The 27844-nt window shown below is 35.9% G+C and overlaps 1 protein-coding gene across 3 annotated transcripts; it reads left to right on the top strand.

The window, feature by feature from the left end:
* Nucleotides 1–9: 9 nt before the first annotated feature.
* Nucleotides 10–26170, top strand: LOC145579809 (nuclear pore complex protein NUP205-like). 3 transcript variants are annotated; one of them, XM_081637066.1, is made up of 45 exons: nucleotides 14–395; nucleotides 491–586; nucleotides 1287–1361; nucleotides 1482–1586; nucleotides 1698–1808; nucleotides 2113–2272; nucleotides 5331–5416; nucleotides 5570–5692; nucleotides 5781–6008; nucleotides 6078–6167; nucleotides 6741–6902; nucleotides 8038–8154; nucleotides 8246–8452; nucleotides 8716–8817; nucleotides 8908–9051; nucleotides 11150–11280; nucleotides 11393–11512; nucleotides 12266–12389; nucleotides 12880–13077; nucleotides 13772–13890; nucleotides 14089–14239; nucleotides 14328–14440; nucleotides 14532–14613; nucleotides 14847–14933; nucleotides 15030–15107; nucleotides 15498–15701; nucleotides 16774–16866; nucleotides 16960–17070; nucleotides 17206–17352; nucleotides 17650–17705; nucleotides 17784–17856; nucleotides 17988–18178; nucleotides 18268–18394; nucleotides 18493–18570; nucleotides 20366–20530; nucleotides 21249–21419; nucleotides 21505–21642; nucleotides 22315–22458; nucleotides 23216–23338; nucleotides 23448–23543; nucleotides 23689–23826; nucleotides 23927–24027; nucleotides 25187–25306; nucleotides 25388–25520; nucleotides 25937–26170. In XM_081637066.1, the coding sequence occupies exons 1-45, from the start codon at nucleotides 255–257 to the stop codon at nucleotides 26018–26020; spliced, it is 5643 nt and encodes a 1880-aa protein (XP_081493192.1). In that variant the 5' UTR covers nucleotides 14–254; the 3' UTR covers nucleotides 26021–26170. The 3 variants fall into 3 exon arrangements, 2 of the variants coding, with proteins under 2 accessions (XP_081493193.1, XP_081493192.1); XR_014099220.1 differs by lacking the exons at nucleotides 23216–23338; nucleotides 23448–23543; nucleotides 23689–23826; ... (2 more) ...; nucleotides 25388–25520; nucleotides 25937–26170 and having other exon boundaries at nucleotides 10–395; nucleotides 21510–21642; nucleotides 22315–22451; XM_081637067.1 differs by lacking the exons at nucleotides 22315–22458; nucleotides 23216–23338; nucleotides 23448–23543; ... (3 more) ...; nucleotides 25388–25520; nucleotides 25937–26170 and having other exon boundaries at nucleotides 10–395; nucleotides 21510–21644.
* Nucleotides 26171–27844: the final 1674 nt, after the last annotated feature.

Here is a 27844-nt window from a genome sequence, read left to right as displayed (position 1 = left end):
AAAAAAAAAAAAAAAAATCAACTTTATGCTCTGCTTGTTAAACTCCTCCGACCAAATTCCAGAACGAAGGAAGGGCTTTAACGGGGTTTTACAAACCTCTAAACTCCACTCCACTCTCTCAAAAATTCCCAATAACACACCTTTCGCCTTCTTCCTCCATTTTCTCTCTCCTCCTAAAACTCTCCCCAATTTTCCCGCCCTAAATCCCTTTCTTCCTCAAACCACCATTTCTAGGGTTTCTCCAAGCTTCAACAATGGTGTCTCCTAAGCAACTCCTTTCCACAATCGAATCCACACTTCTAAGCTCTTCTCCTCCTTCTCCTTCCGATCGTATTGAGCTTATGCACGCCGTTCGCACTTCTCTCTCCTCTCTCCAAAACCTCCTCTCTTATCCTGTAATGTTTCTATTGCCTTTTCAATTTGATTTTGTTTTTCTATTTTTTGCTCAATTTTGATGTTTACTGATTGTTTTTGTGGTTTAATTTGTTAGCCTCCTCGACCGGCGGATCGAACTGAGGTGCAATCGAAGGAAGTACGGTTGCCGACTTCCCTGCCGATATCGTTGGACGATCAGGATGTTCATCTTGTAAGCTTTTTGCTGTTTTGCTACATTTTTGTTTGCTGAATTACTTGCCTTTTGGTGTTAAAATGTGAGGGTTTGGTGTTAGTAATTTTATGCAGTAGAATAATGAGCTGTTCTATTAGAGAATAATTAGTTGAATTTTTCTATTGGAGCAATGTGAAAGTGAGCAAGTTCAAGATAATTACAATTTTCAATGGAGCCTTGTCAATTACTCTTACACGAACACCTAATTGACCTAAGACTTTACATGTGTCTACTCCTTTGGTGCAGAAATAATAATCGTATTAAACTATTCTGAAATGTTCGGGATCAAGTCGTCACCTTTATTTAATTAGTGATGGTTTATGATTAGGTATTCTAATACGCCTCTTAGTGAGATTGAGTAATGAGGAGAGTCTATGAGTAGGTTAACAAGTATCAACAATCTCCTTGGAAAACCGTATTTATGAGGAGTTCGGACAATTTGAATACATAATCTGGACAGAGGAGTAGTTTTTTTTTGGACATTGTCAGGGGATTTTAGCTGCTTTAACACCAACTATTTGAGAAATTCTGTTTGAAAGGAGGCTTTTTGATGTAATGGAAGGATTCATCTTTTATTTAAGTGGTTGATATCGAATTTCTTTAATCTGTATCCTGTAACTTTATCGTATTTTGTTTCTTCCCTATTCTTAAATGCTACTGTTTTTTGATGGATGGTTAGGCTCTGAAACTGAGTGATGATCTTCACCTCAATGAAATTGATTGTGTGCGGTTGCTTGTTTCTGCAAACCAAGAGGTATAGATGTGCCCCCTTCTCTTATTGTTTTTTATCTCTTGGTGCATAATTATGTCTTACACTAGCAAATTGACATCAGGTGCACTTATTGGTTTTAATGTGCACTCTTCTTTCTCTCAGTGGGGCTTGTTAGGACGAGAACCTTTGGAAATTTTACGTCTAGCGACTGGACTCTGGTATACAGAAAGAAGAGATCTAATCACAGCCTTGTACACTCTATTAAGGGTATAACATTTCCTATCATCATCATAATGTCGTTTGCCTATGGTGGATTTTTTTTTAAATTTTTTTTGTTTTTCCGTTTACTGATCATCATTTTACTTTTTGTTTCCGCAGGCTGTTGTGCTTGACCAGGATCTCGAAGGGGATCTGGTGGCTGATATTCAGAAATATTTAGAGGATCTTTTAAATGCTGGGCTCAGACAACGATTGATAACTTTAATAAAGGTTGGCCACGTGTTATTCACTCTTCACTGTACCACTATTCAGGTCCCTTTTATAGAGTTTGATATCATCTCAGTACTCGGTTCTTGAAACTAAGATTATGAAAGTGTATGAGTGGCTGTGTTGTTGAGTAGGAGGCACATTCTGATAACATATACCCTATGTAAATGACCTTAAGTAACAGTAGGAATGAGTAGTATGGTTGCATATCTGTATTTAATTTTATGAGAATGTTTGCATGCAATAATGCAAGCTTCCTTCTTTTTAAGATCTTCTTGTTACTTCCTGTTGTATTATTGGTATCTAGGAACTCAATTGGGAAGAACCAGCTGGTTTAGGGGGTCCTAATGCAGAGCGTTATATCATTGATGCTCGTGGTGCTATTGTGGAGCGACGAGCAGTTGTTTGCCGGGAAAGACTTATCCTCTCTCACTGCCTTGTGCTGTCTGCTCTGGTTGTGCGCACAAGTAAGTGTCTTGAGAGTTGTTGATTACTTGTACTTATGATTATTGAACTTTAGGAATTCTTCAACCATCTGATATGTGCGGTAGCACAAATGTATTCAGTCTCTTATTTTCTAGTTTGTTTTGCTGATTTGGTGCATTATGGTAAAGTTGACATAATCATGGACTCTAACACAGGCCAGGTTTCTGCTATCAGCCTGTCATAGAATATGCAGATCCCCCTCATTTTCAGCTATTTTACCATATAATAAGGACCCAATAATGACCTGTTCAAATTTTAGTGCCTCTAGATCTTTTGAATATATGTGCTTTTCTTCCCTTTCTAGCCTTGGTCTTGTGGGTAAACAGTAAACTGATTGTATTATTGGTCTAAAGAGAAGGAGAGGGGGTGGTGGTGATTATTGGGTTCATGGAGGAAGATGGTGCTGGGAATTTGATATCAGTGGAGAAGTCAGGTGATACATGGTTTATTCATGGAGGATTTTGACTGAGATTTTACAAGATTTTATTTATGATTAGTGCATGAATCACACTCCATCTCCAACATGCTAGTGAGCAACTTTGACAGATAAGGTGGGTCCATCTCCACTAGACTCTGGTGTCCGTGTCAATTTTTGGTGGGTGGTAATGGTTTTTAAGGATGGGGATAGGAATTGCTTGTGACAAAGGTTTTGTCATTTTTTTCCCCCATAAATTTTGATATCTCAATATTAGAGAGAGAGAGAGAGAGAGAGAGAGAGAGAGGATGGTGGGCAGTGGCGTAGCCAGGATTTTAGTAATGGTATAGCACCATCAATCGTGTATTATTCAACAACTAATATTAATGCTTTAACTATATTAAAATAGCTTATCCCTCCTAGTCCGAAATTTGTTTCACAAGTTTAATTAGATAGCATAAATATAGTTAATATATCAAAATAGATATCCTTCGTATAAGCCGAATTTGTCACACAAACCAACAATTCTACACACGTAGTACTAAAATCTTACCGTAACCAAAAAAAAAAAAAAACACCCAATCATAGCAACCAAAAGAGCATATACAATTGGCTCAGAGCAATCTTAAAAATTAAATTAATTAAAATAGAAATTACAATGTAATTTTACATTTTTTTCACAAAGCAAAAAAAAAAAAAAAAGCTGAATTTTTAATAAAGTGGTAGGTCACGTGCCTTACCAGGTCATACACTAGTTCCGCCAATGGTGGTGGGGAAGTGAGTGAATGAAAGCAAAGTGTAAAAGGGGAATGAATATATTAGAGAAAGGGAAGTCTTAAAATCCCTTTCCCTATCTTTAATACCATTTATCAAATTGCACCCAACTTTCTCAGTTTTTTTCAAGAATTTTCAGTGTCTAGGGATTGAAGAATGAGTGTATGATGAAGTTATTAGCTCGCTCATTTTGGTGTGGTTTAATATGTGTTTTCGAGTGCATATGTTTAAACTATTTGGATTATTTTTTGTTAAGTGTCCTAGAGACTTAGAGTGAAGTAAAACGACCCTCATTTCTTGAAGATTCTCAAATTAATTCTCTAGTGGGAAAAGTTGACAAATAACTTTACTAATGCAGGGTTGACAAATTCATGTAATGGCAGCTTAGCAAAAATTATGACCCTTTGTTTTCTTTCATCTTTTTCACCATTGGTCCTTGTCACCATCACTTTCTTTGTATGTCATTAATTCCATTCCACCACCAAAACAATGGTAGCTTTCAAAAATCTAATTGTTGTGAAAGTATTTAAGGTAGATAAGGGCATTAGGGAAAAGCACCCAACATCTTCGTTTGAAGAAAACAGGTTTGCTGCAAGCTAGAGTAAAAGTCCAAACACAGAGATCAATTGAGCCAGCTACATCAAGCACAAAGCTCTTTAGCCTTTTATCACATCATGAAAAAACTTTTTTTCTGAAAATTTTGGATGCAACTTTTCCTTGTAATTTTTTGTTGGATACCGTTTCTTCTTTGCTGCATTATTGCTATCATACTGGCTTTCAATGTAAACAAACAATTTTCATCTATCAGTAGTGTTTTTCCTTACTATAGCAGGCTATATTGCAGTTCCCAACCCACATCTCTCTACTAAATATAATATTTGAAATAATGTATAAACGGTAGGTGCTGGGGATATGCACTTTTTTTTTTGGGCTAGACGAGGCAATTTCAGTGAGGCACCCGAGGCATTCAGCTTTTTTTTTCCTCATTTTTTATTTTTAGTAAGTATGCTATACTTTGAAGGATCGCTTTTTTTAATTTTAGTAGGTGCGCTATACTTTCTAGTTGTTTCATACATTGATCAAAAACAAGGGTTTAGTTGCCAGATCAATGGAAAATCTGAGTTTCTGCCCTATATTCCCTGTTCTCATCCGCAGTGAACTGCAGCAAATATATTCCTTGGTTTCCAACCACAAAAACTCTTTTACAACCATTGCCTTTATATCCATGGTGGTAGAAAAAATTGACTCTATGGAGCCGGCTCTGGTCTTTTTGGTTTTTGATTGATAACATGTGGCCAATTAAAATCACCGAAGTCTTAAATCTAGCCATCTTTTTTTCCATGCTGGGAACAGGTATTTATAAGATACTGCTGGTTGCCGTAAAAGATGATGGTGATGGTCCAAAATGGTGGCTGTGACTCTTGTTGAAGAGGATTAGGTGTAGAACTATGTCGAGGATGGTAATGGAAGATGTTTGGTGATGGGAGTGAGTGGGGGTGATGAGGAATAAAGGGAGGATGTATGGAGGGGTTTTCAGGGATAAGGTAGAAAGTGTGAGAGAGAAGAAAGTGGGTGGTGTTATGACTACAGATCTATAATCCTCTTTAAAAGTTTGGCTTAAGTGCTGTTAACTCCCTGTCTGAATATGATCCTTTGGGGATAGATATTTTTTCTCGGCCAATATCTTGATAATTTTGAAACTCGATTATGTGAGCGTTGTTTGAGAATATTGCTATAACTTGGGATCATTCCTTTATTTTTATAAAATTGTTATTAATTTTGGAAATGTTTTTCATTTGATAGGCTGTTAGATACTGCATTCCTAAACTGTGATTTTTTTTCTTGTTTAGGCCCCAAAGATATAAAGGATATATTCTCAGGTCTGAAAGACAGTGCTGCTGAACTCAACGGCTGCACTGACACCTCAAAATATCAGGTATGTATTTGTAGTCTCTTTTCTTTTAATTTTTTTTCCCCTGTGTTTCTGGAATCTAATTAATTTATTTTGTCTATTTTCTAATAATTTTGTTGCAGTCCCTCCTTGCTCTATAGTGCTGCATTTAATATGGTTCTTGATTTGCCCGTGCAGATCACATATGGCATCCTTTTTTCTCTTGTAATTGCATTCACTTCTGATGCTCTAAGCACTGTTCCAGAGAAAGCGTCTGTCCTTTCTCGTGACGTTTCCTTCAGACAAGAGTTTCAAGATATTGTAAGAACCACTGGTTAGATAGGTGCCTTTTGGTTTAAGTAATATAAAATGTTATAATCTTCTGTTTAATGATTTGAAATATATTTAGGTGATGGCTCCTGTTAACGATCCAAATATAAGCGGATTTGTTGACTGCGTAAGACTGGCATGGTCAGTGCATCTGATGTTAGTACAAGAGGGAGTCGCAACAAGGGATACAATCTCCAGTGCTTCGTCCAAAGACTTGCAGAATATTAGCTCTTGCTTGGAAGTCATTTTCTCAAACAACGTGTTCCAGTTTTTCATGGAAAAAGTTCTCCGAACTGCTGCTTATCAGGTAAGTCTTAAGATGACTGTAAGTTTTGGGCTAATTTTTGAGGGCGTAATTGTGTTTTTCTGTCTGCAGAATGATGATGAAGACATGACTTATATGTACAATGCTTATCTTCATAAGCTTATGACTATCTTCTTGTCTGAACCACTTGCTAGAGACAAGGTCTGTCCAACTCATTATTTAACATTTGAGGCTGATATGTTTGCCTGTACTGAGAATTTTGATCTTAAACCCATTTGTGAGCATACATTACAAGATTTTCTCTCCTCTTCACATTCTTTTGTTTTTAAATAATTTATTTAATTTATTCTAGTACTTTTTTTTTTTGTGTAGTAGTATGTGGTTGAAAATTGAAGTGAATGAGTTACACTATGTTTGGATAGAGAGAGATGGAGGGAAAGGAAGAGAAAAGAAAAGTAGAGATGCATCATCCTTTGTTTGGATGTCTTATACAAGGAGGGAAGGGGAGGGAATTGGAAGGATCCATTTTCCTCCCTCATTAAAAACCAAGTTCCTTTGGAAAGATTTGGAAGGGAATTGGAAGTCCACCTCTCTTACCCCTCACCTCCCTTTCCCTTCCCTCTTTTTCCTTCCACTCCCTTTCCCTTCACTATTGTTATCCAAATATAGTGTAAGGATTCCCTGGCCTCATTAAATTGTTTTTGTGTTCTTCACTGGTTTGCATGACCTAATGAAGAGTCAAAGTAAAAGAATTTCTATCTCTGATTTTTATAGGTAAAAGAGGTCAAAGAGAAGGTTATGACTACACTAAGCCCTTATCGCATTGGAGGACCTCATGGCTTTTCTCACTTGGACAACATAAATGCTGATCATGCTGCTGAAGTTGATCGTCAACCATTTATTTCCTTGTTGGAGTTTATCAGTGAGATTTATCAGGTATGCCCCTTCACTTTTTTGGTAGCCAAGTAAAGGCAGATTATGTCTGATTACTAGTGTGGTAATATTGTGAGATACATAATCCATCACCTCTGGCTGTGAATGCATGAGACATTACTGATGCACTGCAGATGGTTTCCTTTTCTTTTTCTAATTTTTAAATTTTTGTTGTTGTTGTCTAATGTGGTTTGTTCAGACCAGCTTGGCCTAAGTCTTTTCATTGCTGAGAGGATTAAATCTGGGTAAAATGTGATTTAGAGGATGAAGTCCGGGTGGCTTAAATTGAGTGCAGCAACAGAGGGTTATTGGGTGAGAGTAGTATATCTGTAAGGTTTAAGGGAAATTTCTACGGTGAGACTGTTAGAGCAAAGTTATTATATGATTCATCGTTTACAAAGGATCATATTAGAAAGATGGGAGTAAAAAAATGCGTGAGTAGAGATTGATGTGTGGGAGCACCTTTGAAGAATGATATTACGAATACCAAATGAGGATATTTAGTGAAAAGTTGGAGTTATGGGTTATAAGTATGAGATAAGGGGAGAATCGATTATGTTGGTTTGGGCGTGTAAGATGAAGACTAGAAGATGCATTTGAAGGAAAGTAGGGAGGCCAAAGATGACTTCGATGGATTTAGGAATGATATGAAGGAAGTGGGCTTACTGGGGCATTGATCACTGTGATAAATGGGCCTGGAGGGAATGGTTTTGGTTGACTACTATAGGAAAGAAATTCTTGGTTCATGTGGCTGATCCCCTCGAGGATTAAGTCTTTGATTTTGCTGTTGCTGTAGTATTAGATTTGGCCAAAACCAATCTAGTATCAATGTTGATTCGTAAGCTTTGCACTATGTTGAGTTAATGGGTTGGCTTTGGTATATGCCTAGCTGTTGAAAGGCTAGAGTAATAACACTAAAATTATCATGCATTTTATTTTCTGTGGTAGTTAGTAGTCTTAGTACTTAGTAGTTAGGTTTACGGCAGGCTAATGATGTTCTGTTTGACTCATTCTGAAGATGGTTAAAAACATCACACATTCCTTTTTTTTTTTTTTTGCACCATTATATAATTATTGGAAACTGATTTCATCGGATGGTGCTTGCTTAGTATTCCTACAATTGTTTGATATTTTTCAGAAAGAACCGGAATTGCTGTCCGGAAATGATGTTCTGTGGACCTTTGTTAACTTCGCTGGGGAAGATCACAGTAATTTTCATACGCTGGTTGCTTTTTTAAAAATGCTTGGCGCCTTGGTACGTGAAATGACTGCTATTTTCTGTCGCACAATCCTTTCTTTTTTTTTGTTTTATTTTCATGTCTTGGTTTTTTTACCCCTTTTTGCAGGCTTGCAGTCAAGAGGGTTCGTCAAAAGTTTTTGAGCTGCTTCAGGGGAAAACTTTCCGTTCTGTTTCTTGGAGCACTTTGTTTGATTGCTTGTCAATTTATGCGGATAAGTTTAAGCAGACTCTTCAGAGCACTGGTTCCTTGCTGCCAGAATTTCCAGAAGGGGATGCTAAAGCACTTGTTGCATATTTGACTGTTCTTCGAAAGGTTTGTTGTCATTTATCCAAACAATTCTTCTCATGGTTACAAAGTTGAACTTTTTTAATTATCATTCCATGTTAATCTCTGTAGTGGAAGCATAAAAGAAATTGTATTGTACTTCTTGATTACCCTTTTTGCAAGATAGTTCATTTCTTTTTGAATTAAATGTTCTTTTCTTATTGGAGAAGTGTTTTTACGCAGTCTCTCTTAACTCTGGACCAAGAAATATTATACTCTGACTCTAAAGACTTGATATATGGTAACTGCAGGTTGTGGAAAATGGAAATCCCATTGACAGGAAAAACTGGTTTACTGATATCGAGCCATTATTTAAGCTCCTTAGTTATGAAAATGTGCCTCCTTTTCTCAAGGTGGGTTTACTTCACCATTTATTGTTTGAATTATGGAGCAAAATTTTGATATTTCTGCAATTTATAGTTGACATCTCTTTGTCTTTCCAGGGTGCCTTGAGGGATGCTATAGCTGTGTTTATCCGAGTTTCTCCATTGATGAAAGACACTATTTGGGGCTATCTTGAGCAGTATGATCTGCCAGTTGTAGTTGGACCCCAAGTTGTAAATACTGCACAGCCAATGTCTACCCAGGTTATCTTTTTTATAAGTGATTTACTTATTGCCAAGTTATCAATGCATTATGCATAATTCATTTTATAGTAACTGGCCTCAATCTAGTGTTGCTTGAAATTCATTGAACATTTACTAGTTAGCAAATTTGCCAGTGTTGCATACATTATTGCTTACTCTGGGCACATTTTCTCTTTGTGGCGGGGGTGGGGGCTATGATGCCTGAAAATTCTGGTAAGACCAAATCCCCTTGAATGCACAAACAAACAAAAATTGGGAATTTTTTTTTCGGCTCCTATACATTTTGCACATTTCGTATATTGGATATGAAAAAGGACTGATATTTTTGATGGGGTAGCCGAGTTAAAGCCAATAATGCGAAAAAGCTTGTCACAGCCTCATATAAATTGTCCTATCACAATGCAATTATGCAAGGACGAGTGGTACCTTGTCAATCCACTAGCAAAACACATGATAAATCCAGATTTCTTTGTCTTCTGATCTGTTGCGGCATAAAGTCACCTATATAGCGGTGTTATGGACTAAAGAGCACGGGGCGTTCAATAGCTACTTGGTTGTGTAGGTTAAAAGATATTGGGGTCGCCTTTAATTTTAGGGTTCCCCCCCCCCCCCCCCCCCCGGTAAAGAAGACACCTTGTTGCTTGTTTTCCTTTCAGCTGTTAGCCTGCTCTTATGATCCACTTTTTTAACAAAAAGATACACACATTCTTAGACAAAGCCCTTTTTTGTGTGTGTCTAGGTTCTGATCAGCATTAAGATTATCCAAATGAAACTGATACAACCACTTTTACCCACTTCAGATCTTAGCTATTAAAAATATGTGGAAATAGAGGTTTGGTGCGATTTGGGTTTTTGGCAAGTGAAAACCACAAGTTAAAAATCCGGCAGTTCAAACATTCAAATTTTTTGTGTTCTTGGAGTCTGACAAAGAAATGTACTAAACTATTCAAGATTTTTTCTAAAGTAAGAAATCAAAGGAAAAATTTGGAATTATCCCATAACCCCTAGGAAAAGTAACATACAGTGACCATGATTCCCCCGTGAGTGACAATTAAACCATTCTAGTAGCCAGCAACCAGAGCATCTTCTTGACAGTTGGACATGTATTACTGTCAGAAGTGGTGAGGAGATCTCTGTAACCGACTTCTAGGTGAGACGAATGTGAGAACAACTGGCTATTTGTCTGTAAAAGGTTGATCATGGAAATTTATAAGATTTTGGTGTCTCTAGGAGCCAGCAACATTATTACAACTACCTCTAGCTGTGTACAGAAGTGTCAGGGCCCTTGAGTGTAGCATTGTGAATGTTGCCAATGTGATTGTGTTCTCTGTTGGTCACTTTGCTATTACCTTGCTGAAACATTTGATATGGAGATGTCTATAATTTGGGGTGTGAGAATATATATTTTTTCTAGCCCTCCTTTTTGTTTAGGGTTGACCACCCCTCTGGTGTTCCTTTATAATCTACCTACCTATTAAAGCATCAAACTTACTGAAGGGAAAAATGCAGTAACTTACTGAAGGAAAAATGCAGTATCCCTTCAAGTGATCAAATACACGTCTATTCGCGGTGATTAATATTATGAAAGACTAACTAAATGGATGAAACAATCTAAAGAAACAGACTTTTCTAAGTACAACCCCCACTGTGTTTTTCTTTCATGTTTTTTGACTACCACATGTAGGACATCTTTCCCTTCACATGTTTTCTTTAAGAGTAAGAATTTTACTACATGAAAATTACAAAGGTGGGCTAGATGACACATAATAGGTCCAATTGGAAATAAAATAATATCATAAAGAGTCAAGGTCTTTTGCGATATTTTTTTCAGGTCACAAATGTCACTTAAAACCCCTTATTTCAGTTTTCCTTCCCAAAACCAGTCTGTATATCAGGCCTAAAAAATATGCACAAAAGTGAATTGCATGTATTCTGTAGTGGCCATTGATTAAAAAATGAATGGATATGATTCCTTCCCATTTCAATTTCTTGTGTGAAGCATTTTGATCAATTTGTCTATTTCTTTTGACTGGATTTTGGTAAGACTGACAGCGTCTATTATTATAGAATTGATTAAAAATGTAATTGTCATTTGCAGGTGTATGATATGCAGTTTGAGTTAAATGAAATTGAGGCAAGGAGAGAATATTACCCCTCCACAATTTCATTTATTAATCTATTGAATGCTCTGATTGCTGAAGAAAAAGATTTTAGTGATGGAGGTCGTAGGTAATTGCGTTTCTACCCTTGTTTGGCAAATAGTGTGTTGCTCTTAACCTGGAATGGTCAAGTCAATATATCTTTTTAGATTTACGCATTGGTTGATTGTTACTGTCTGCAGGTTCGTTGGTATATTCAGATTCATTTATGATCAGGTCTTTGGGCCTTTTCCACAAAGGGCCTATGCCGATCTATCTGAAAAGTGGCAGTTGGTAGTTGCTTGTCTTCATCATTTTCGAATGTGAGTTTCGTATACTAAATATTCCTTTTAAATCCTCACTTATAAGACCTTTATTTATGCATGTTTAATTCATTCATACTGCCCCGGTTTCATAATAGATGCACTCTTTTGACCTTTTTACTTTCCAGCACAATTCTTTGACCATTAAATTTTGTATACACGTCAGTTAATAATTAATTTTTAAAAGTTTTATATGATAATATATATTTAGACCAATCTAACAATATTTTACATATATATATGTATATTTTAAACTTTATATATACATGAAAGTGTAGTCAAAGTTAATTAATGAGTAGAGCAAAAAGTCAAAGTGTTGACTAGGGAAAAAAGTCAAAGTGTTTGTATCTATTGTGTAACAGAGGTGATATTGTTCTGTGAGAACACTTTGTAGCTATGTTTTTGATTTTTTAAAATAATTTTTTTTATTACTTCATCCACTCTCATAATATTGCACCATTTGTCTTTGAAGGAAGTTTGACAACTAATTTTAGGATAACAAATATGAAATCTCTTTTTACTCACAAATACCCGATATGACCTTACATCTTAATGCTTGTTGCTTTAGTTTATGCTTGCAATCACATGGGCAGGTTTATTTTTCTTTTTTCTCTTCCTTTCTTTTCCCACTACCTAAAATTTTATTCACTTCCCCTGTGGTGCATTGTTTGAGGAACAGAGGAAGTATCAAATTTCTTTAGATTTTTGATGGGTAATATATACACAGTATTAAGTAATGGTTTCTTTCTGCAGGATATTAACTACATATGAGATAACAATTGAGGATATCGAGAGTGTTGCTGACCGATCTCAGCTCTCTACAGTTCAGCAGCCTGCTCAACACCAACTGCATCTTCCTGTGGTTGAGCTAATGAAGGTGTGCAAACTGTTTTGATTTCATGTTTTTTCATTATTTCGATGTTAAGGTTTATTTCTATGGTGGACGGCCAGCATTGTTTTGATTTACTTTAATTTGAAAAGTTATTTTACTTAAGTTGATCATAATGTTGAAACGATGGAAGTTTTGCTGCTCTATACTAAATTAAGGCCAGGAACCCCAATTTCCTAATAAATACTTGACATGTTCAATATTTTTTGTCAAGTGATAATATTTGTTAAGATTATGTGACATGTTGAAACTCCTGAATGATTAATATATGTAAGGCTATTTTGACTTGTTAGTAGGCATAGTTTGTTATTACTGTTCTAGATATGGATGAAAAATCCTATTGGCGATTTCTTGTACTGTGAAATACCCAGTGAATCACAAGTTACTTGCTACCTTGTCAGTTGAGAGTGATGATGTTTAGTGCGCACATTTTAATGGTATCTCTGACTGATATATCTTCTCTGTGTTATTTTTGTAGGACTTCATGAGTGGCAAGACAGTATTTAGAAACATCATGGGTATTCTCTCACCTGGGGTTAATGCTATCATCACTGAACGCACTAGCCAAATATATGGGGACCTTTTGGAGAAAGCAGTTAATTTGTCTCTGGAGATTATAATCCTTATTTTAGGCAAGGATATACAGCTTGCCGATTATTGGCGCCCTCTTTATCAGGTGATCAATATGATTTGTCTACTCAAGGAGCCGTGCTACCTCATAATTTGTCTTCTTATTCTATTTTTTTTTTTTGTTTGTTATTTAATTTCTTACTTTCTTTCCTTCCATAATTATTTTAGACAGTAAGATATTTCACCTTTTGTATCATGGTTTTCCATAGCAAACTCTCTATTAAGCCCCCATTACTAGTTACAGGTGAGGCTGCGTCCTTGTAAATCTCTCTTCGCCCTAAACCCTAACAATGATGGTAACCTTGCCTTTGTGTGTGTGTGTGTGTGTGTGCGTGTGCCCAAAAAATTGCAAATAATGGGCTTGGTCATGATAGTTATTGTATTCTTTTGTAGGGAAAATAATCTACTAGTAACCTTTATTTTAATGCAAAGTATTTTTTCTTATTTCATTTAACGAAATAAATGGGCTGTCTAAGCTGGCTACTTTTCCAGTTATCCAGGGTTCAGTATCTTTGTTTGCATGTCTCTTTTCCCTCGTGCCTCATTCTTCTTTTATTATGTCTGTGACGTTAGGAAATGTATATTTGGTAGAAAGCTGATTACTTTCCAATAAGTGCTCTGGCTTTAAAATATTTGTATTTCTGTGAGAAGTGTGCATTGTTTGGGCTTGTTGCATGTAGGAATTGCCTAAAATATTCCCGTCTTTACTGATCTAAAGCACCTTGTCTCTCTGTTGACAGCCTTTGGATGTGATTCTTTCACAAGATCATAATCAAATTGTAGCTTTGTTAGAGTATGTGAGATATGATCTACAGCCACTTATTCAACAATGCTCAATCAAAATCATGAGCTCTTTGAGGTATCCATTTTATGTATCATTCTGCCTCGATATTTTTTAATCTGTAAAAGTTTTGAATTTTGTTTTTGAGCCTGTTTACGGCTATAACTGATAAATGTTCTTAAACATTAGTGAATGCTGCTAGTGGATTATTTTATTATATAATCAATGTACTTAAAGTGGAAACTAAGTCATGTCTACTGTCCTTATCTTTGCCAGCTCTCGTATGGTTGGGCTTGTTCAGTTACTGCTGAAATCTAATGCCGCAAGCTCTTTGGTAGAGGATTATGCTTCGTGCCTGGAGATACGTGCACAAGAAAGCCAGATTGTGGATAATAGCAGTGATGATCTGGGTGTGCTTATACTCCAGGTGCTAGAGTATTGTTAGTGAGTTGCTTATATTATTGTAAAAATTTGTTATGTGGCTTTCTATTGATATCATCTCATTTTTTTTACAGCTTTTAATTGACAATATCAGCAGGCCAGCGCCAAATGTGACTCATTTGCTACTTAAATTTGATCTAGATACCCCAATTGAGCGTACAGTCTTACAGCCAAGATTTAATTACAGGTATGGTGACTTTAGGTTTATGTGAATCCATTGTATTGATTGTTCGGTTCTTATTAGTTTTCTCATCTCTGTACTGATTTGTGATACACAGTTGCTTAAAGGTTATTCTTGATATGTTGGATAAACTTTTGAAGCCAGATGTAAATGCATTGCTTCATGAGTTTGAATTTCAGGTTAGCTTTTAATTTAGATAGCTACAAAGTACCAATACTAGACTTGAGACATTAGCAGCATTATAGGACTAATTCATGAAATTACGCTGGTGCTTTCTCAAAAAATACTTGCTACCTTTTGAAAGTGGTATATTTTACCATGATAATGAGTTCTTGAGTGCATTGCTTAAATCCCTGACCTATTTTTTTCCTTGTTTGATTTATTTTTAACTTAAATAAATTATTTTCTGCAGCTTCTTTATGAGTTATGTGTTGATGAACTTACATCAGGTCCAATGATGGATCTATTGAGTAATAAGAGATATCATTTCTTTGTCAAGGTATCCATTCAAAGTTTCTTTCCGTTTTCTTTATTCAAGGCTGCTCAGCAAAATATTACATTTTGGTATTGGTAAGCATCTTTTTAACATATGCAGCATTTGGAGACGATTGGCATTGCTCCACTGCCTAAACGGAACAGTGCCCAGGCTTTACGAACGAGCTCACTTCATCAGGTTTTAACCCTGTAAACCATATGATTGATATTTTCCTTGTGAAGTTTACCTAGTTTCCTCGTGTGCTTCTATTTTATTTAGGAACTACTGCTTTATCTGTATGGGAAGGGAAGTAGAATCTTTGAAAAAGGAAGGATAAGTCTCAGTGTCAAAGTACTTTCCAACATATGTTGGCCATTTTGTGTGTTATATGTTACTTCTATTAATAGAAATTTGTGTTGCTCTTACCTTGAAAAAAAGAAAGATAATTTCTTTGTTATTTTTAGACGTCTAACTATAGAACAACGAGTTTTAAATTTCCTGAAGAAAGTGGTAAAAAAAAAATTTGTTATTATTATTTTCCGATGAAGTTATGCACATTGTTTATAAGTCTTTGTCACCTTTTTGCAGAGAGCTTGGCTGTTGAAGGTTCTGACAGTCGAGCTGCATTCTGGCGATATGACTGATTCTAGCCATAGAGAAACATGCCGCAAGATCCTTGTCTATATGTTTGAGCAAGAAATGAACGAACTGGAGGGTGATCATGATATTGCTTCTTCCTTTGCTTTGCAAAACAGAGAAAATACTGGAACTGGAACAATCAGTAAAAGCAAGGTATGGGCATGTGCCATTTGTGTGCTTGGTGTATTGCAATTGGTATGTATTATGCTCAACTGTTTTTGTTGTCTGCTCTGTTAATTCATTATGTAGATAAAGTATGCTACTAAAAAAATAATACGAGAGTTAAGAGCTCTACTTGGTTTCTTAAGTTTAGAAAACCTTTATTTTTTTGAAATTTAAAAAGATTAATTCAAAGGAGGAAGACATTAAGATCACCAAACTGGCCGAGTATGAGCTGTGGCCCAGAAAGTATGGTGTTTATTGTCTAAGAATGTTTTAGGTGGTTGAATGCTATGGAAAAATCTTTTAATACTGGAATCCCGTTGGCATCAAGTGATCTGATGTGGTCTTCACTCTTCAGAAGGATGGGATGCTGTTACTACTGCACAAGCCTCTTGCTACTCCCTTTCCTCTTTTCAATTACAACTTCATATGTGGATACACTTGAAACTATTAATGATTTGTAGAAAGTGGGGAACCAATATCGGCAATATGTTAATTATGTGCTCTTTGCCTTGGTTGTATGCGATGTGGGAGCCATAATTTTGTGCTTTAAGCTGGCATTCTTTGTGTGGAATAGGTTATTTTCTATAATGTTGATCAGTTGGGTGTGTGTGTGTGCGTGCAAACCTTTAAGGTCTCTTTTGAAGCCTCTCTAGTCTCTAGGTTTTTTAGTTTGGTTATGGGAGGATGGGAAGCATATTGTAAATCTCTGTGGCAGGTTGTTTGCTGTATGTTCCTTGAGAGTTGAGAGTGGACAGAAATTGATCCTGTTATTTAGGAGCAGATCTTCTAGTTGGGGGGGTCTGGGTAGAGTGGTGTTTTTTGCGTCATTGTTATGCTTCCAGTGGGTATGCCGCGTGATTTCTTGTCTAAGCTTTAGTGATATCCAGTTTGATTGGCTAGCGTGGTTTTTGCATATCCAGTTTTTTAGAGGACTCTTTGTTCTCTTAATATTGCACCATTCTTTCAATCTCGTCAATGAAAAATTCCCTTATCTGAAATTGAGATTGTTTTTCCATTAGTTTATGTTGTGTACATCTAATTGTATCCTATAAATTGCCAGGCATTAGAGCTGCTTGATATCATTCAATTTAGAGCTCCTGAGGCCACTATGGACTATTCACAAGTCGTATCTAATACAAAATGTAGCATGCTAGTAAGTATTGTAACTGACAGTAGCTTTTTCATCACAACATCTGCTCATTTATTATAATATTGAGGTGTATTACTTGTAACTATTATCCTGTAGGCCGAAGAAATTCTTCGAAGTTCTGTCTCTGAGAAGGATGGTGTATACTATTACTCAGAGCGAGGTGATCGTCTAATCAATCTTGCATCATTCCGAGACAAACTTTGGCAGGTGTGTGACAGCGTGAGGGCAGACACATGGGTTTTTGTGCGTGTGTTAAATAATCATTTGAGACCTGTTTCAGCCTCTCGTTTGTTCTTTTTATGCCCTTTTCAGATATACAATATTTTTTTTTTGGTTTGCCAGATGAGTTCCTTTGGCAATGAACTAGAGCTTAATGACTTGCGAGAGATGGTTCAACAATTGCTTAGATGGGCTTGGAAGTACAACAGAAATCTGGAGGAACAGGCTGCCCAACTTCATATGCTAACTGGCTGGTCTCAGATTGTTGAGGTCACCCCCCATCCTTCTCCTATGTTATTTATATGATATTTTATTAGGAATCTGTCAATTCAACTAATATTCCTTTGTCACATAGATGTCCAATTCTATATAGCGTGTATGAAAGTATTAATACTCCATTCTACTTGGCAGTTTTCAATGACAATGCTATGACAAAACTCTCTATTTTATGTGTATACTCTTAAATGAACTTCTTAAGGAATGGAGGGAGTATGTTTTCCTTAATATGCTGACAACTGCTGTTTTATCTCCTTGAATATTGGTTTTAATGATATTTTTGTCTTGTAGATTTCTGCTTCAAGAAGATTGTCATCCCTTGAAAATAGAACTGAAGTCTTATTTCAGTAAGGAAGCCTACTTGATTTGTGTACATTTTCCTAATGGGTATATTGTATTTCTTATTGAGCTATTGGTATTGGCAGATTGCTTGATGCCTCTATCAGTGCTTCTGCTTCACCCGACTGTTCTCTGAAGATGGCACTATTGTTAACTCAGGTACTCTTAGTTTAGAGTATAATAATTAATGCTAAATGCCTAAATCCCTTAAGTTCATATGTAAATCCATGGATTTCTTAAGGAAATTTATATCATATTGATGATAATTTTTCCACTACACTGATTCTTAGGTTGCTCTTACATGTATGGCCAAGCTGCGAGATGATAGATATTTATATCCTGCTGGTTTAAATTCAGATGCTGTAACATGCCTTGATGCTATAATGTTTAAACAATTATCAAATGGGGCTTGTCTCTCTATATTATTTAAACTTACTCTGGCACTTCTGAGGCATGACTCATCAGAAGCCTTGAGAAGAAGGTATGTAATTTTTCCGGTGGGTGATGCTGTTTTTTTGGTTGCCATGCTTGCTGTGATTGTGATTATTCTTTTTTAAACATGAAATTCAGGCAGTATGCATTGCTTTTGAGCTATTTCCAGTACTGTCAACATGTGCTTGATCCAGATGTACCTAAGAGGATGCTGCAATTACTACTTGGTACCAATCAGGACAGTGAAGATATGGACCTTGAAAAGGTAACACATGATTATTATCTGAGTCATGTCTTTGAGATAGCAAATGATGATTGAATATGTTTTATATGGGTATTGTCCTGAATGTCGTGTTTTTTCAGATTGACAAAGAGCAAGAAGAACTGGCATGGTCAAATTTCTCTATATTGCGGAAAGAAGCTCAAGCTATTCTAGATTTGGTGGGTTCTTCATTATATCATAGCCAATCTTAGTCATACAGTCTTGTGGCTGATCTTTTTATTCTTGCTCTTTCAAATATAATAATGCTGAATATATACAAGTATATAAATGGACTGTTTGACTTGTTAAATTAAAACAAGGTACAAGAAATTGGGGTGTATTAAATCGTGTACTTTATGTATGTGTGGTTGTGTGTAGTACGCTTTTTTTACCCTTGAAGATATGTGCTTAAATTTACTCCCTTAGTTCTAAAGAGATTGATGTAACTTTTCTCAAAATAGTGGTTTTAAAGTGAACCAAACAAGGAGTTTATTTTAATTTTGTAAGAAGTGCAATTGAAAACAATGGGTTATGCGACAAAGTTTTTTTTTTTATTTTTTATTTTATTTTTTATTTAAAGTCACATAACTCAGTAACTCACATTTTCTTGCATTGAATCAGCCCACTGCACATCTGTCATTGTCACTTTTCACTTTCCTTACCACCGGTTTAATCTGAACTGTCATGGGAAGAGTGATGGATTTGTTTATGAAGATGTCAAGGTTCTTTATCTTTCATTTTCTCGGATAGTAAAGAAAAAGGGACCACATGTCAATTGATTAAAACTTGGCTATAGAAGATTGATGGATTCTTTTGGTGTGTCTTGAGGTTATTACTAAAGAAGGCATCAAGATGGCCAGGTTTTCCTAATAAGCTTATCTCTGGAGAGTGCCATAATCATTAATAAGTATCAAGTTAGAACAATAGTGTATCCACTGGAGAGTACTTTTGACGCAGGGTTTTAAAAGCGGTAGTTTAATAAAGGGAATACAAAAAAAGTAATTGTAGGCTGTGGGTAATTATATAATTGAGGTGGGATACAATGTCCGTGTGGTTCAAATTGAGAGCAGTGAATGGCTTATTGTGCAATCTTAGTGTGGCTTTAAGATTATAAATAAAATCAGACTGGCATTGTGTGGTGGCGGCATAGTAAGAAGATGGAGTGTAGCATATTCAAGTATCTTGAGATTGATACGAGGGATAAAGCTAGGAGTGTAAATATTCAGAGCAAAGTTGAAGCTGTTGATATTGAGGGTAATAGGAGTATTGCGTTGTTTTGGGCTTGTAAGATGTCTACTCTATATTTATAATGGTAAGGAAGGTGGAGGGTTGGGATAATAGAGATTTCAAAAGAATATGTGGGTGGCCATAGATGACTTGGATGGCAAAAGTCAACAGTGGCACTAGAAAAATAGGCAGTGGGCGTGCAGGAGCATGTAACCTTGGAAAGAAGGGAGTGGAGGAAGAAAATCTTTGTAGATGACCACAATACGTATTTACTTCATTTTTTAACACTTGCAACACACAAGTGATATTTAAGAAAAGTGGGTCTTAATGATTTAATACGCTTAAAATGGGGTTGAGAGAGTGTTAAGGGTATAATTAAGTGGGCCACGAGTTTAAATAAGGGTAATAGTACAACTTTCAGTGTTGCAAGTATAAAAAGCCGGAGGAAGTATATTTATGGCTCAAGTATCCAACCCCATCCTTATGGGAATGAAGACTTGTTTTAGGAGAGATATGAATTAGAAACAAATGAAAGTAATGAGTTTTTTTTTTTAATATTGTTTTTATACAATGGAGAGTAAAAGTAGATATTTTTGTAGATGGTGCAACGTTTATTATATGGTATTGGTACCAAATATAAAGGAACTTGTTTAGCGAATTTGTGTATTTGGTGTACTGCTGAGTTTTGATTGAGTTCATTGGATCACTAGCTGATTATGGATCTATATCTGTTAACCTCCTCTGCAGGTGATAAAAGATGCAACCCAAGGCAGTGAATCTGGGAAGACTATATCACATTTTGTTCTTGATGCACTAATATGTATTGATCATGAGAAGTTTTTCCTGAACCAACTTCAGAGTAGAGGTTTCCTGAGGTCTTGCTTGATGAGCATCAGCAACTTTTCTCATCAGGTTTGTAGTTCTATTTTTTGCTGTTTTGGCTACTATATGGCATGGACCATGAACTCACTCTGAACTTGAAAAGGGAAAATAAGAAATATTATTTGTTAGAAATATTAAAAGCAGCAAGTAAGATAATTGCTAAAGATGTATATCACTCCAAACCACTTACAAAGTATAACTTATATAGGTCTATGTTCTGCCATATCCAGCTAATGGTATTAATTTTGAGGAAAAAGCTTATAGATTTTTCTGGAGAACTTGTATAATAACAAGATAAGATTGGAAGTTTTATGTTTATCTGTATATGAAATGTTTTATCTGTGCCATGGACTTCATATCTATGATCCTGTGTTTTTTCAAAATGGTTGCCATTAAGCTTCTTACCTATGATAATGAAAATAGTATGGAGTGACCTTAGGTTCTAAGCAGATTCATACGTTACGTTTGGTGCATACTTGGCTGAATCTTGGTCCCTCTTTGGACAAATTTGTTCTTTTCCTTATTCTTATCTATAAATTTACTTGTTAGTTAAGAGTATGAGCTCTGTAACTAACTAGCTGTATATTTCATATAATTACCTTTTATGATTTTGGTTTTATGAATATATTAAGTGTGTTCCTGGCTGATATCAGCCATGTCTATACATCTGACAGAGAGCTGTTTCTTGTATGTGACGTTTTTTTATGGACATGCACGTATAATTCTTTTTGTTGCACTTTTATTATAGGATGTTCGGCGCACTATGGAGACTTTGCAGAGAGCCTGTACACTTGAGGCTGAACTTGCTTTGGTGTTAAGAATCAGTCATAAATATGGAAAGGCTGGAGCTCAGGTTTTGTCCTCCATGGGTACCTTGGAGAATTTGGCATCTTGCAAAGCACTATATATGCCCCTGAAGGTATTTTCATTTCTGATTACTGTTTGATTTTTTTTTTTTTTTGAATTTTTTTTATACCTGGAAGGCTGGAATATTTGTGTGTTAGGGAAGCTTAAGGCGGGCGGAAACTAGGTTCGGAAGAGAACTGCCTGCAAACGCTGACAAGCAGCAAGTGATTGTTGCTCCAGTATTGAGATTGGTGTTATCTCTGACTTCATTGGTTGACGCATCTGAATTCTTCGAGGTTTGTCAATATGGTCGTGTTTCTTAGAACTTCTTTTTTGAGGCATTTGGTCGATAGTCATGCTGGTATCTGATTGCTATACAATTAAAAATCCAACTAAGTATTATCCAGACTAAAGCTGTAGCACTTATATTTTTCTGATCTAGACTATAAAGTCGGTTGATGATAGTGTAAAAGTTGAAAATTTAATCTCTTACAGATATTGCTTAATGCGTGCTACAGACTCACTTATTTTGGGTTGATGGGAGTAGTTATTAACCTAATTTGCGGTTGTTTTATGCCATTGTTTAGATCTGCTTGAAGTGCCAATGATCTCATTTGGTCTAATGTAGAAATAGTACTTATTGGTTATTGAATATAATCAGACCTCATTTGGAATTTATGCTGGAGCTAATATATCGTCAATCTGTCGGCCAACACCAGGCCACATCTTGTCCTTATCATGTGTTTCCTTTAGTAAAGCTGTGTCATTTATTTTCTGCCTTGGTTAATGTATTTTTCAAGTGGTTTTTCACATCTCTGCAAAATTGTGTCTGTTGCCCTTGGTTTTTGATGAGTATTTTCTAAGTTGGTGTGTGTAGCCGTGTAGGTAATTGATAACTGGTGAAATTTCAGAAAATATGCCAACGCATAAGATTTATCTTGTCTCTTTTTTTCCCCCTCTTCTGATAGGTGAAAAATAAAATCGTTCGTGAGGCCATCGAGTTTGTAAAAGCCCATCCTTCTCTGTTTGACCGGGCTTTGCAAGAAAACATTTTTGAAGTTGATGACTTGATGATGGAGCTTATTAATCTTTCTGTCGGCATATTAAGTAAGGTATAATTCTCTCTTTTGACTATTGTTGCTTCTCTAAAATGTCTTAGCACTACAAATCAGAACAAAGTTGCGTTCATACTTCAAGATTTTATTTGTAGTGGTGTCATGGTGTGTATAATATTCCTGTAACATTTGACAACTTTTTATTTTTTTTTGGTCTTTGCCTTGACTACTATATACTTATGTAACAAACGAAAGGTTGCACTTTTTAATTAGTGTTGCAAAATAACCAATCCTTAATTGATGCTTTTGTTTTGATTGACACTTCCTCATGTCAAAACAATTGTATCTTCTCTACTGTCATGCCCATTGTGTTATTTATTGTGCTTTTGTTCTTTGAGTGTTTTTACTTTATGTTATTGAACGCAAAATTGACTTAACGGTGCGGGTGCATTTTTTTATGTGGAGAATGGAGTCACTGGCCCACTGTTATAAAATGGAAGAAATGGCATTAAGTAGAGGATATTGCCCTTGACAATAATATCTAGTTTTGAAAGTGATTTGTCAATAAGATGAACCACTATGTCATATTTGCAATGCTGGATCCCCCCCCCACCCTCTCTTCCAACCCATTCCCCACGTCCCCCCCCCCCCCCCCCCTTCCCACCCATTCCCCACGTTTTGTTGTATATCCTTTGTCTTGTTCCTTGCGAAATTCCTGGAATTTCTGTATTTATTTATTTGAAATTTGATGTTTCTTGATTTTGCTTTGACATATGATGGAACCTCACAAATAATTTTTCTATAAATTAAACAGGTCTGGCCTTATGAGGAGAATGATGAGTTTGGATTTGTTCAAGGCCTTTTTAGGATGATGTGTGATATGTTCTCTCAGGACTCTGAATCATTTTCTTCTGTCTCTCCTGGACTGTCTCCTTTGGTATATGTTCTTTCTGACTTGATCTGAAGCTTTGGCATGGAGTAGTTTTTGCTATTTACGTAAATTTTCATGCAGTCGAGTCATTTGTTTATTTATAATTTTCTTTCAGAACCAAAGGAGGTCGGAACTAAAGAAATATCATATAGGCTTCAGACTCAGTTCATACCTTTATTTCCAAGTGACGAAGAAATCCCTTAGGTTGCAGGTAGACATAAATCTTGGTTTTATTATCATATGCTAAAAATGTAATAATCGTTGTGCAGTAGTCTGTTAATTATCTCTAACTTCTCTAAATCTTCCCCATAAACCCCCCCCCCCCCCCCCCCCCCAAAAAAAAAAAAAAAAAAAAGGTTTCAGATGATCAATCAGCATACCACAAATATGGTGGAAAGCAGCAACCAACACTAGCATTGCTTGGCCATTTTCTCAACACTGTAACCAGTGCCCTAGAAAGGGCTGCGGATGAGAAGTCTCTGTTGCTTAACAAGGTAGAAAACATATACTTTGCCTTGCTTTGATTCCTAATTCTTCTAATCTCCCCTTTGAAATTTAATTTAGCTGTTCTGTTTGACTTGTGTTGATTTTCAGATTCAAGATATAAATGAGCTATCTAGACAAGAAGTGGATGGCATAATCAATACCTATACAGAGAAGACTCGTGTTTCACCATCAGACAACACAAACACAAGGTAGCTATTGAAATGGTTGAACTTGGGACCTGCAAGATGAAATTATATGTCATCTTAGTACACTCCCTCCATTTCTAAAAGTTCAACTCACTATAGATTCTTGTAGTCTTGTTATTAGGAAAGTTGAAAATTGTAAGTGGGTGTAAGAAAACGTGGATTAACTAAACTGAGAATGATGGAGTGAAAAGAATGTGGATAAAGAGTTGGTGGAAGGGTGTAATCATGGTAATATGGGATTTCCAAGAGTAGAACTAAGTTAATTTGAGTTGAACTTTCTAAAAAAACGAGAACTGAGTCAGACTTTTTATAATCGAAGGAGTATAGAACTTTAATCTTCGGAGTGGAAAAAGTGTACTGCTTTATTCTATTCTTCCCATACCATTCTAGAGACTAGATCCACTTTTTCATGGTGGTGGTGTTGCTTCTGTTTCTAGAGTTTTATCAGACAGTCTACATGTTCTCTTTAGAATTTGTTATTTTACGTGTGCCCTATGAGTTTTCTACTTAGAGTCAACTCGTAGGTTTCCTGGAAACTATATTTTGGACCGAAAGAGCCCTGCTTTTCACACATGGACATACCTGTTGGCTTATTCTGGGTTTGCCTCTTGTTTATCAATGACGTCAAAGCTCTATTGTTCAAGCTATATGTGATGGTTCAATATGTGTGCAACCCATCTGTGTAGCAAGCAATATGAGCATTTGTGTCCGATATTCATGTAAAAAATGAATGTGTATTGAACATATCAGGAAATGGTCATCTAAATAAGGTTTTTAAAAAAAAAAATTAATAATAATAACTTTATTTGTTATTATTTTATTTTATTGTGAATATAAAGGAGCTGCACTGTCAATTGTTTTCTAGGATGCATATTGGTGACCCAGGAGGCCAGAAGTAATACAATACTAGATGTTAAATACTCCAAGATAGTATTCTATTTCTTTTCATTTCATTATGTGCTTATTTTATTCTAGGCTTGTTTTCACACATCTTTGTATCACTGACTTCAATCTTTTATTTTTGTAAAAATTCTGCATTCCCCCGTCTTCCCCCCCCCCCCCCCCACCCACCCCCAATCAAAAATCTTTCCATACTTGGTGGGAACAAGAACAGGTAATGTCCACGATTGAAGCTTTCTCACCTTACTTTCTGCTTCTGCAGACGTTATATTGCAATGGTGGAGATGTGTCAAATAGTTGGTGACCGAGATCAGCTGGTCACTCTATTGCTTCTACTGGCAGAGAATGTGCTGAATGTGATCCTTGCTCATTTCCAGGACATGTATGATTCCTCTCATATCCCTTCTTTTCTTGTATTGTCCTTTCTTGACTAAGTGATGTGTTATGGCTTTATTTATGACAGTTCTTTGATTGCTGGAACGAATGACACTACAAAGCTGATTACATATACATCAGATGTGGAGTCTAAACAGGATCTATCATCCTTATGTGGAAAGTTACTTCCCATCCTAGAAAGATTGGAATTGCTAAACGAGGTAAACTTGCTGTTATCTTTATAGTACCGTTGCCTGATCATCCAACTTATAGTCTTGCATGTGAATTATCAGAGTGTTAAGCAGTTGTGATAGTCTTGCAGCATAAAAGATTATTATTAGCATCTCACTCTGTTAAGGTATAGATGAATCTTTATTGAGCATTTTGCAAAGTATGAGCTTTGAGTTTGGATTCTTGCTTGATGCTTTTGAGCTTTGTTAATTTTGCTGGAAATCTAATTGGGAAACTGCCAAACTGTTTTGTATATAAGTAATTTATAGTTGAATTATGGTGCTGTCAAACTATGTTCAAATAATGGTGCGCCTATTGACACGTAAATTAGGGAAATAGGAAACATAAGGGACTACTACTAAAAAAATTCACCTCGCATGAATTGGTTTTTCTTCTCTTGGTGCAGGATAAGATTGGACAGAGTCTCAAGGTGTTTGGCAGATTAGTTACCTCACTTAAGGAATTGACCATCCGAAAACTGGCGTCATGATTGTTATCAAGCTCGGAATTTTGTTAGGAATTTTGGTGTTGATATAATTTTTAATCTATTGTTGTATGTAGTATATGTATCCCTTGTGACCTGCAGGCTACAGTAATGAACGTCTTTCTAATGATTATAAAGGTGGTGGTAATTTGTTTATACTTCACTTTGCACATTGCGCTCTCTTTTTTTATTTGGTGAAGAAAAATATACAAAATTAATGATAAAATCAAATCTCACTAGACATAAGTCTTATTACCGTAAATGTCTAGCTAGTAACCTTTTAAAATTAAATAACATGCATGTGGAAATGTGGTATTACTGGTATATTAACCTATCCAACCATTATAGGTCGGAAAAGCTTCTAAAACAATTTTGTGGTACCTCTTAAAAAACTAGTTTTAAATGGAAGAATGGAAATTAATAATTTCATGTTTGCCACTTTTGCTCAAAACAATCTTATTTTTTAGAAATCTGGAAAGAATTTCACCTTTATGCCCTATATTCTTAAAATGAGCCTTTTATTGTTTTATAAATTTGGTAACATATTTTAGAAAGTGATTTGCCACGTGTTACCTTTTAATTGGTTGTTTTTAATAATTTATATAAAATAATAAGAATTTTTTTTAAAAAAAAAATATCTCTTTCCCCTTCATTTCCCTACTGGAACCCCATTTCCTTCCCGGAACACCCTTTCCTTGCTAGACCTCGCTGCCATAAAACCCAGCCACCGTCGAACCTTGTCGTCGGCTCCTGCTGGACCAGCCCAGCCTAACCCACAACATAGAACACTAGCTCCTGCCATAATCTTATTCAATTATAGTAATTTGATAGTATAACTTGTGAAAATGGTGGTATAATGATTGTCTCAACTAATAGCATACATAGATCAAATCAAGTACTAAAGATTAGGCTTGTTCATGGATCGAATATCCGATCCAAAATGTGATTTCGTCGGTGGAGGAGAAATCTAGAGGGCTTGATTTGGACTGAGGTGGGTAGGGTATGGGATTCTTGATGGGTGGTGGTCAATGTGGTGTTGACAACTTGGCATATCGTCACCAGCGGTTGCGCCGGCAGTCGGAGGAGCCTGGGTAGTGTCGCCGGAAAAAGGGAGATGGTGGCTGGCCGGTGGGGGTGGCTGATTTTGGTGGTTGGGTCAGATTTTTTTAGGTTTTTTTTTTTTTTTTTAATTTTAAAAAATATAAATCTAACCATAGTTAATTTTAATCAACTATTTAATTAAATAAACTAAGGTCATTTTGTATAATTGATTTTCAAGAGAGTCACCATGTGTGCGTAGTAGAGGTTGGGGGTCACCGTTGAGAATTTCCGAACAAATAAACATAATAGCATTGGGTCGAGTGAAAACAAAAGGTTGTAGCTCCACAATGACTAGCATGTAGCTAGCAATTATTTAGAAATTGCTGACAGGTCCTTATGCAGTATGCACAACTATTGTGGATGCTTGTAAAATATAAAGGTGGTGAGGTTGGTGAATGAATAAAAAATTGTAAAAAAAAAAAGTAGTCGAGAGAATTGGAGGAGAGAGAATATGAACTTAATAAAATATTATTTATATTGGGTCAACTAGTTTAGAAAAATGAATTAAAAATTATAAAAGCTTTCTAAATAAGGAAATAATGGAGTAAGTATTTATAAAAAGACCGCAAATAAAAAATGGAATAAATATTTAAAAACAGAGAGAGTATATGTGCTATGATGTTTAAAGAGGACAAATAATTTTGCTTACGTAGAGGATAGATTGGGACTTTGTAAAAAGAGGTTGTAAGATAGGAACTTTGATTTCTTTGGGCATTTTCTATGGGAATT

This window comes from Chenopodium album, chromosome 14, assembly GCF_948465745.1.
Source record: "Chenopodium album chromosome 14, dcCheAlbu1.1, whole genome shotgun sequence".
NCBI classification, from domain to species: domain Eukaryota; kingdom Viridiplantae; phylum Streptophyta; class Magnoliopsida; order Caryophyllales; family Amaranthaceae; genus Chenopodium; species Chenopodium album.
This window is presented reverse-complemented; position numbering and strand designations above follow the sequence as displayed.

What these genes read in the sequence shown, in the direction of transcription:
- LOC145579809 (XM_081637066.1), top strand. Translation starts at nt 255, where the DNA reads ATGGTGTCTCCTAAGCAACTCCTTTCCACAATCGAATCCACACTTCTA. An exon ending in GAACGAGCTCACTTCATCAG is followed by an intron (nt 15,108 to 15,497) that starts GTTTTAACCCTG and finishes ACCTTTTTGCAG; the next exon opens with AGAGCTTGGCTGTTGAAGGT. An exon ending in GCTGGTCTCAGATTGTTGAG is followed by an intron (nt 17,353 to 17,649) that starts GTCACCCCCCAT and finishes TTTGTCTTGTAG; the next exon opens with ATTTCTGCTTCAAGAAGATT.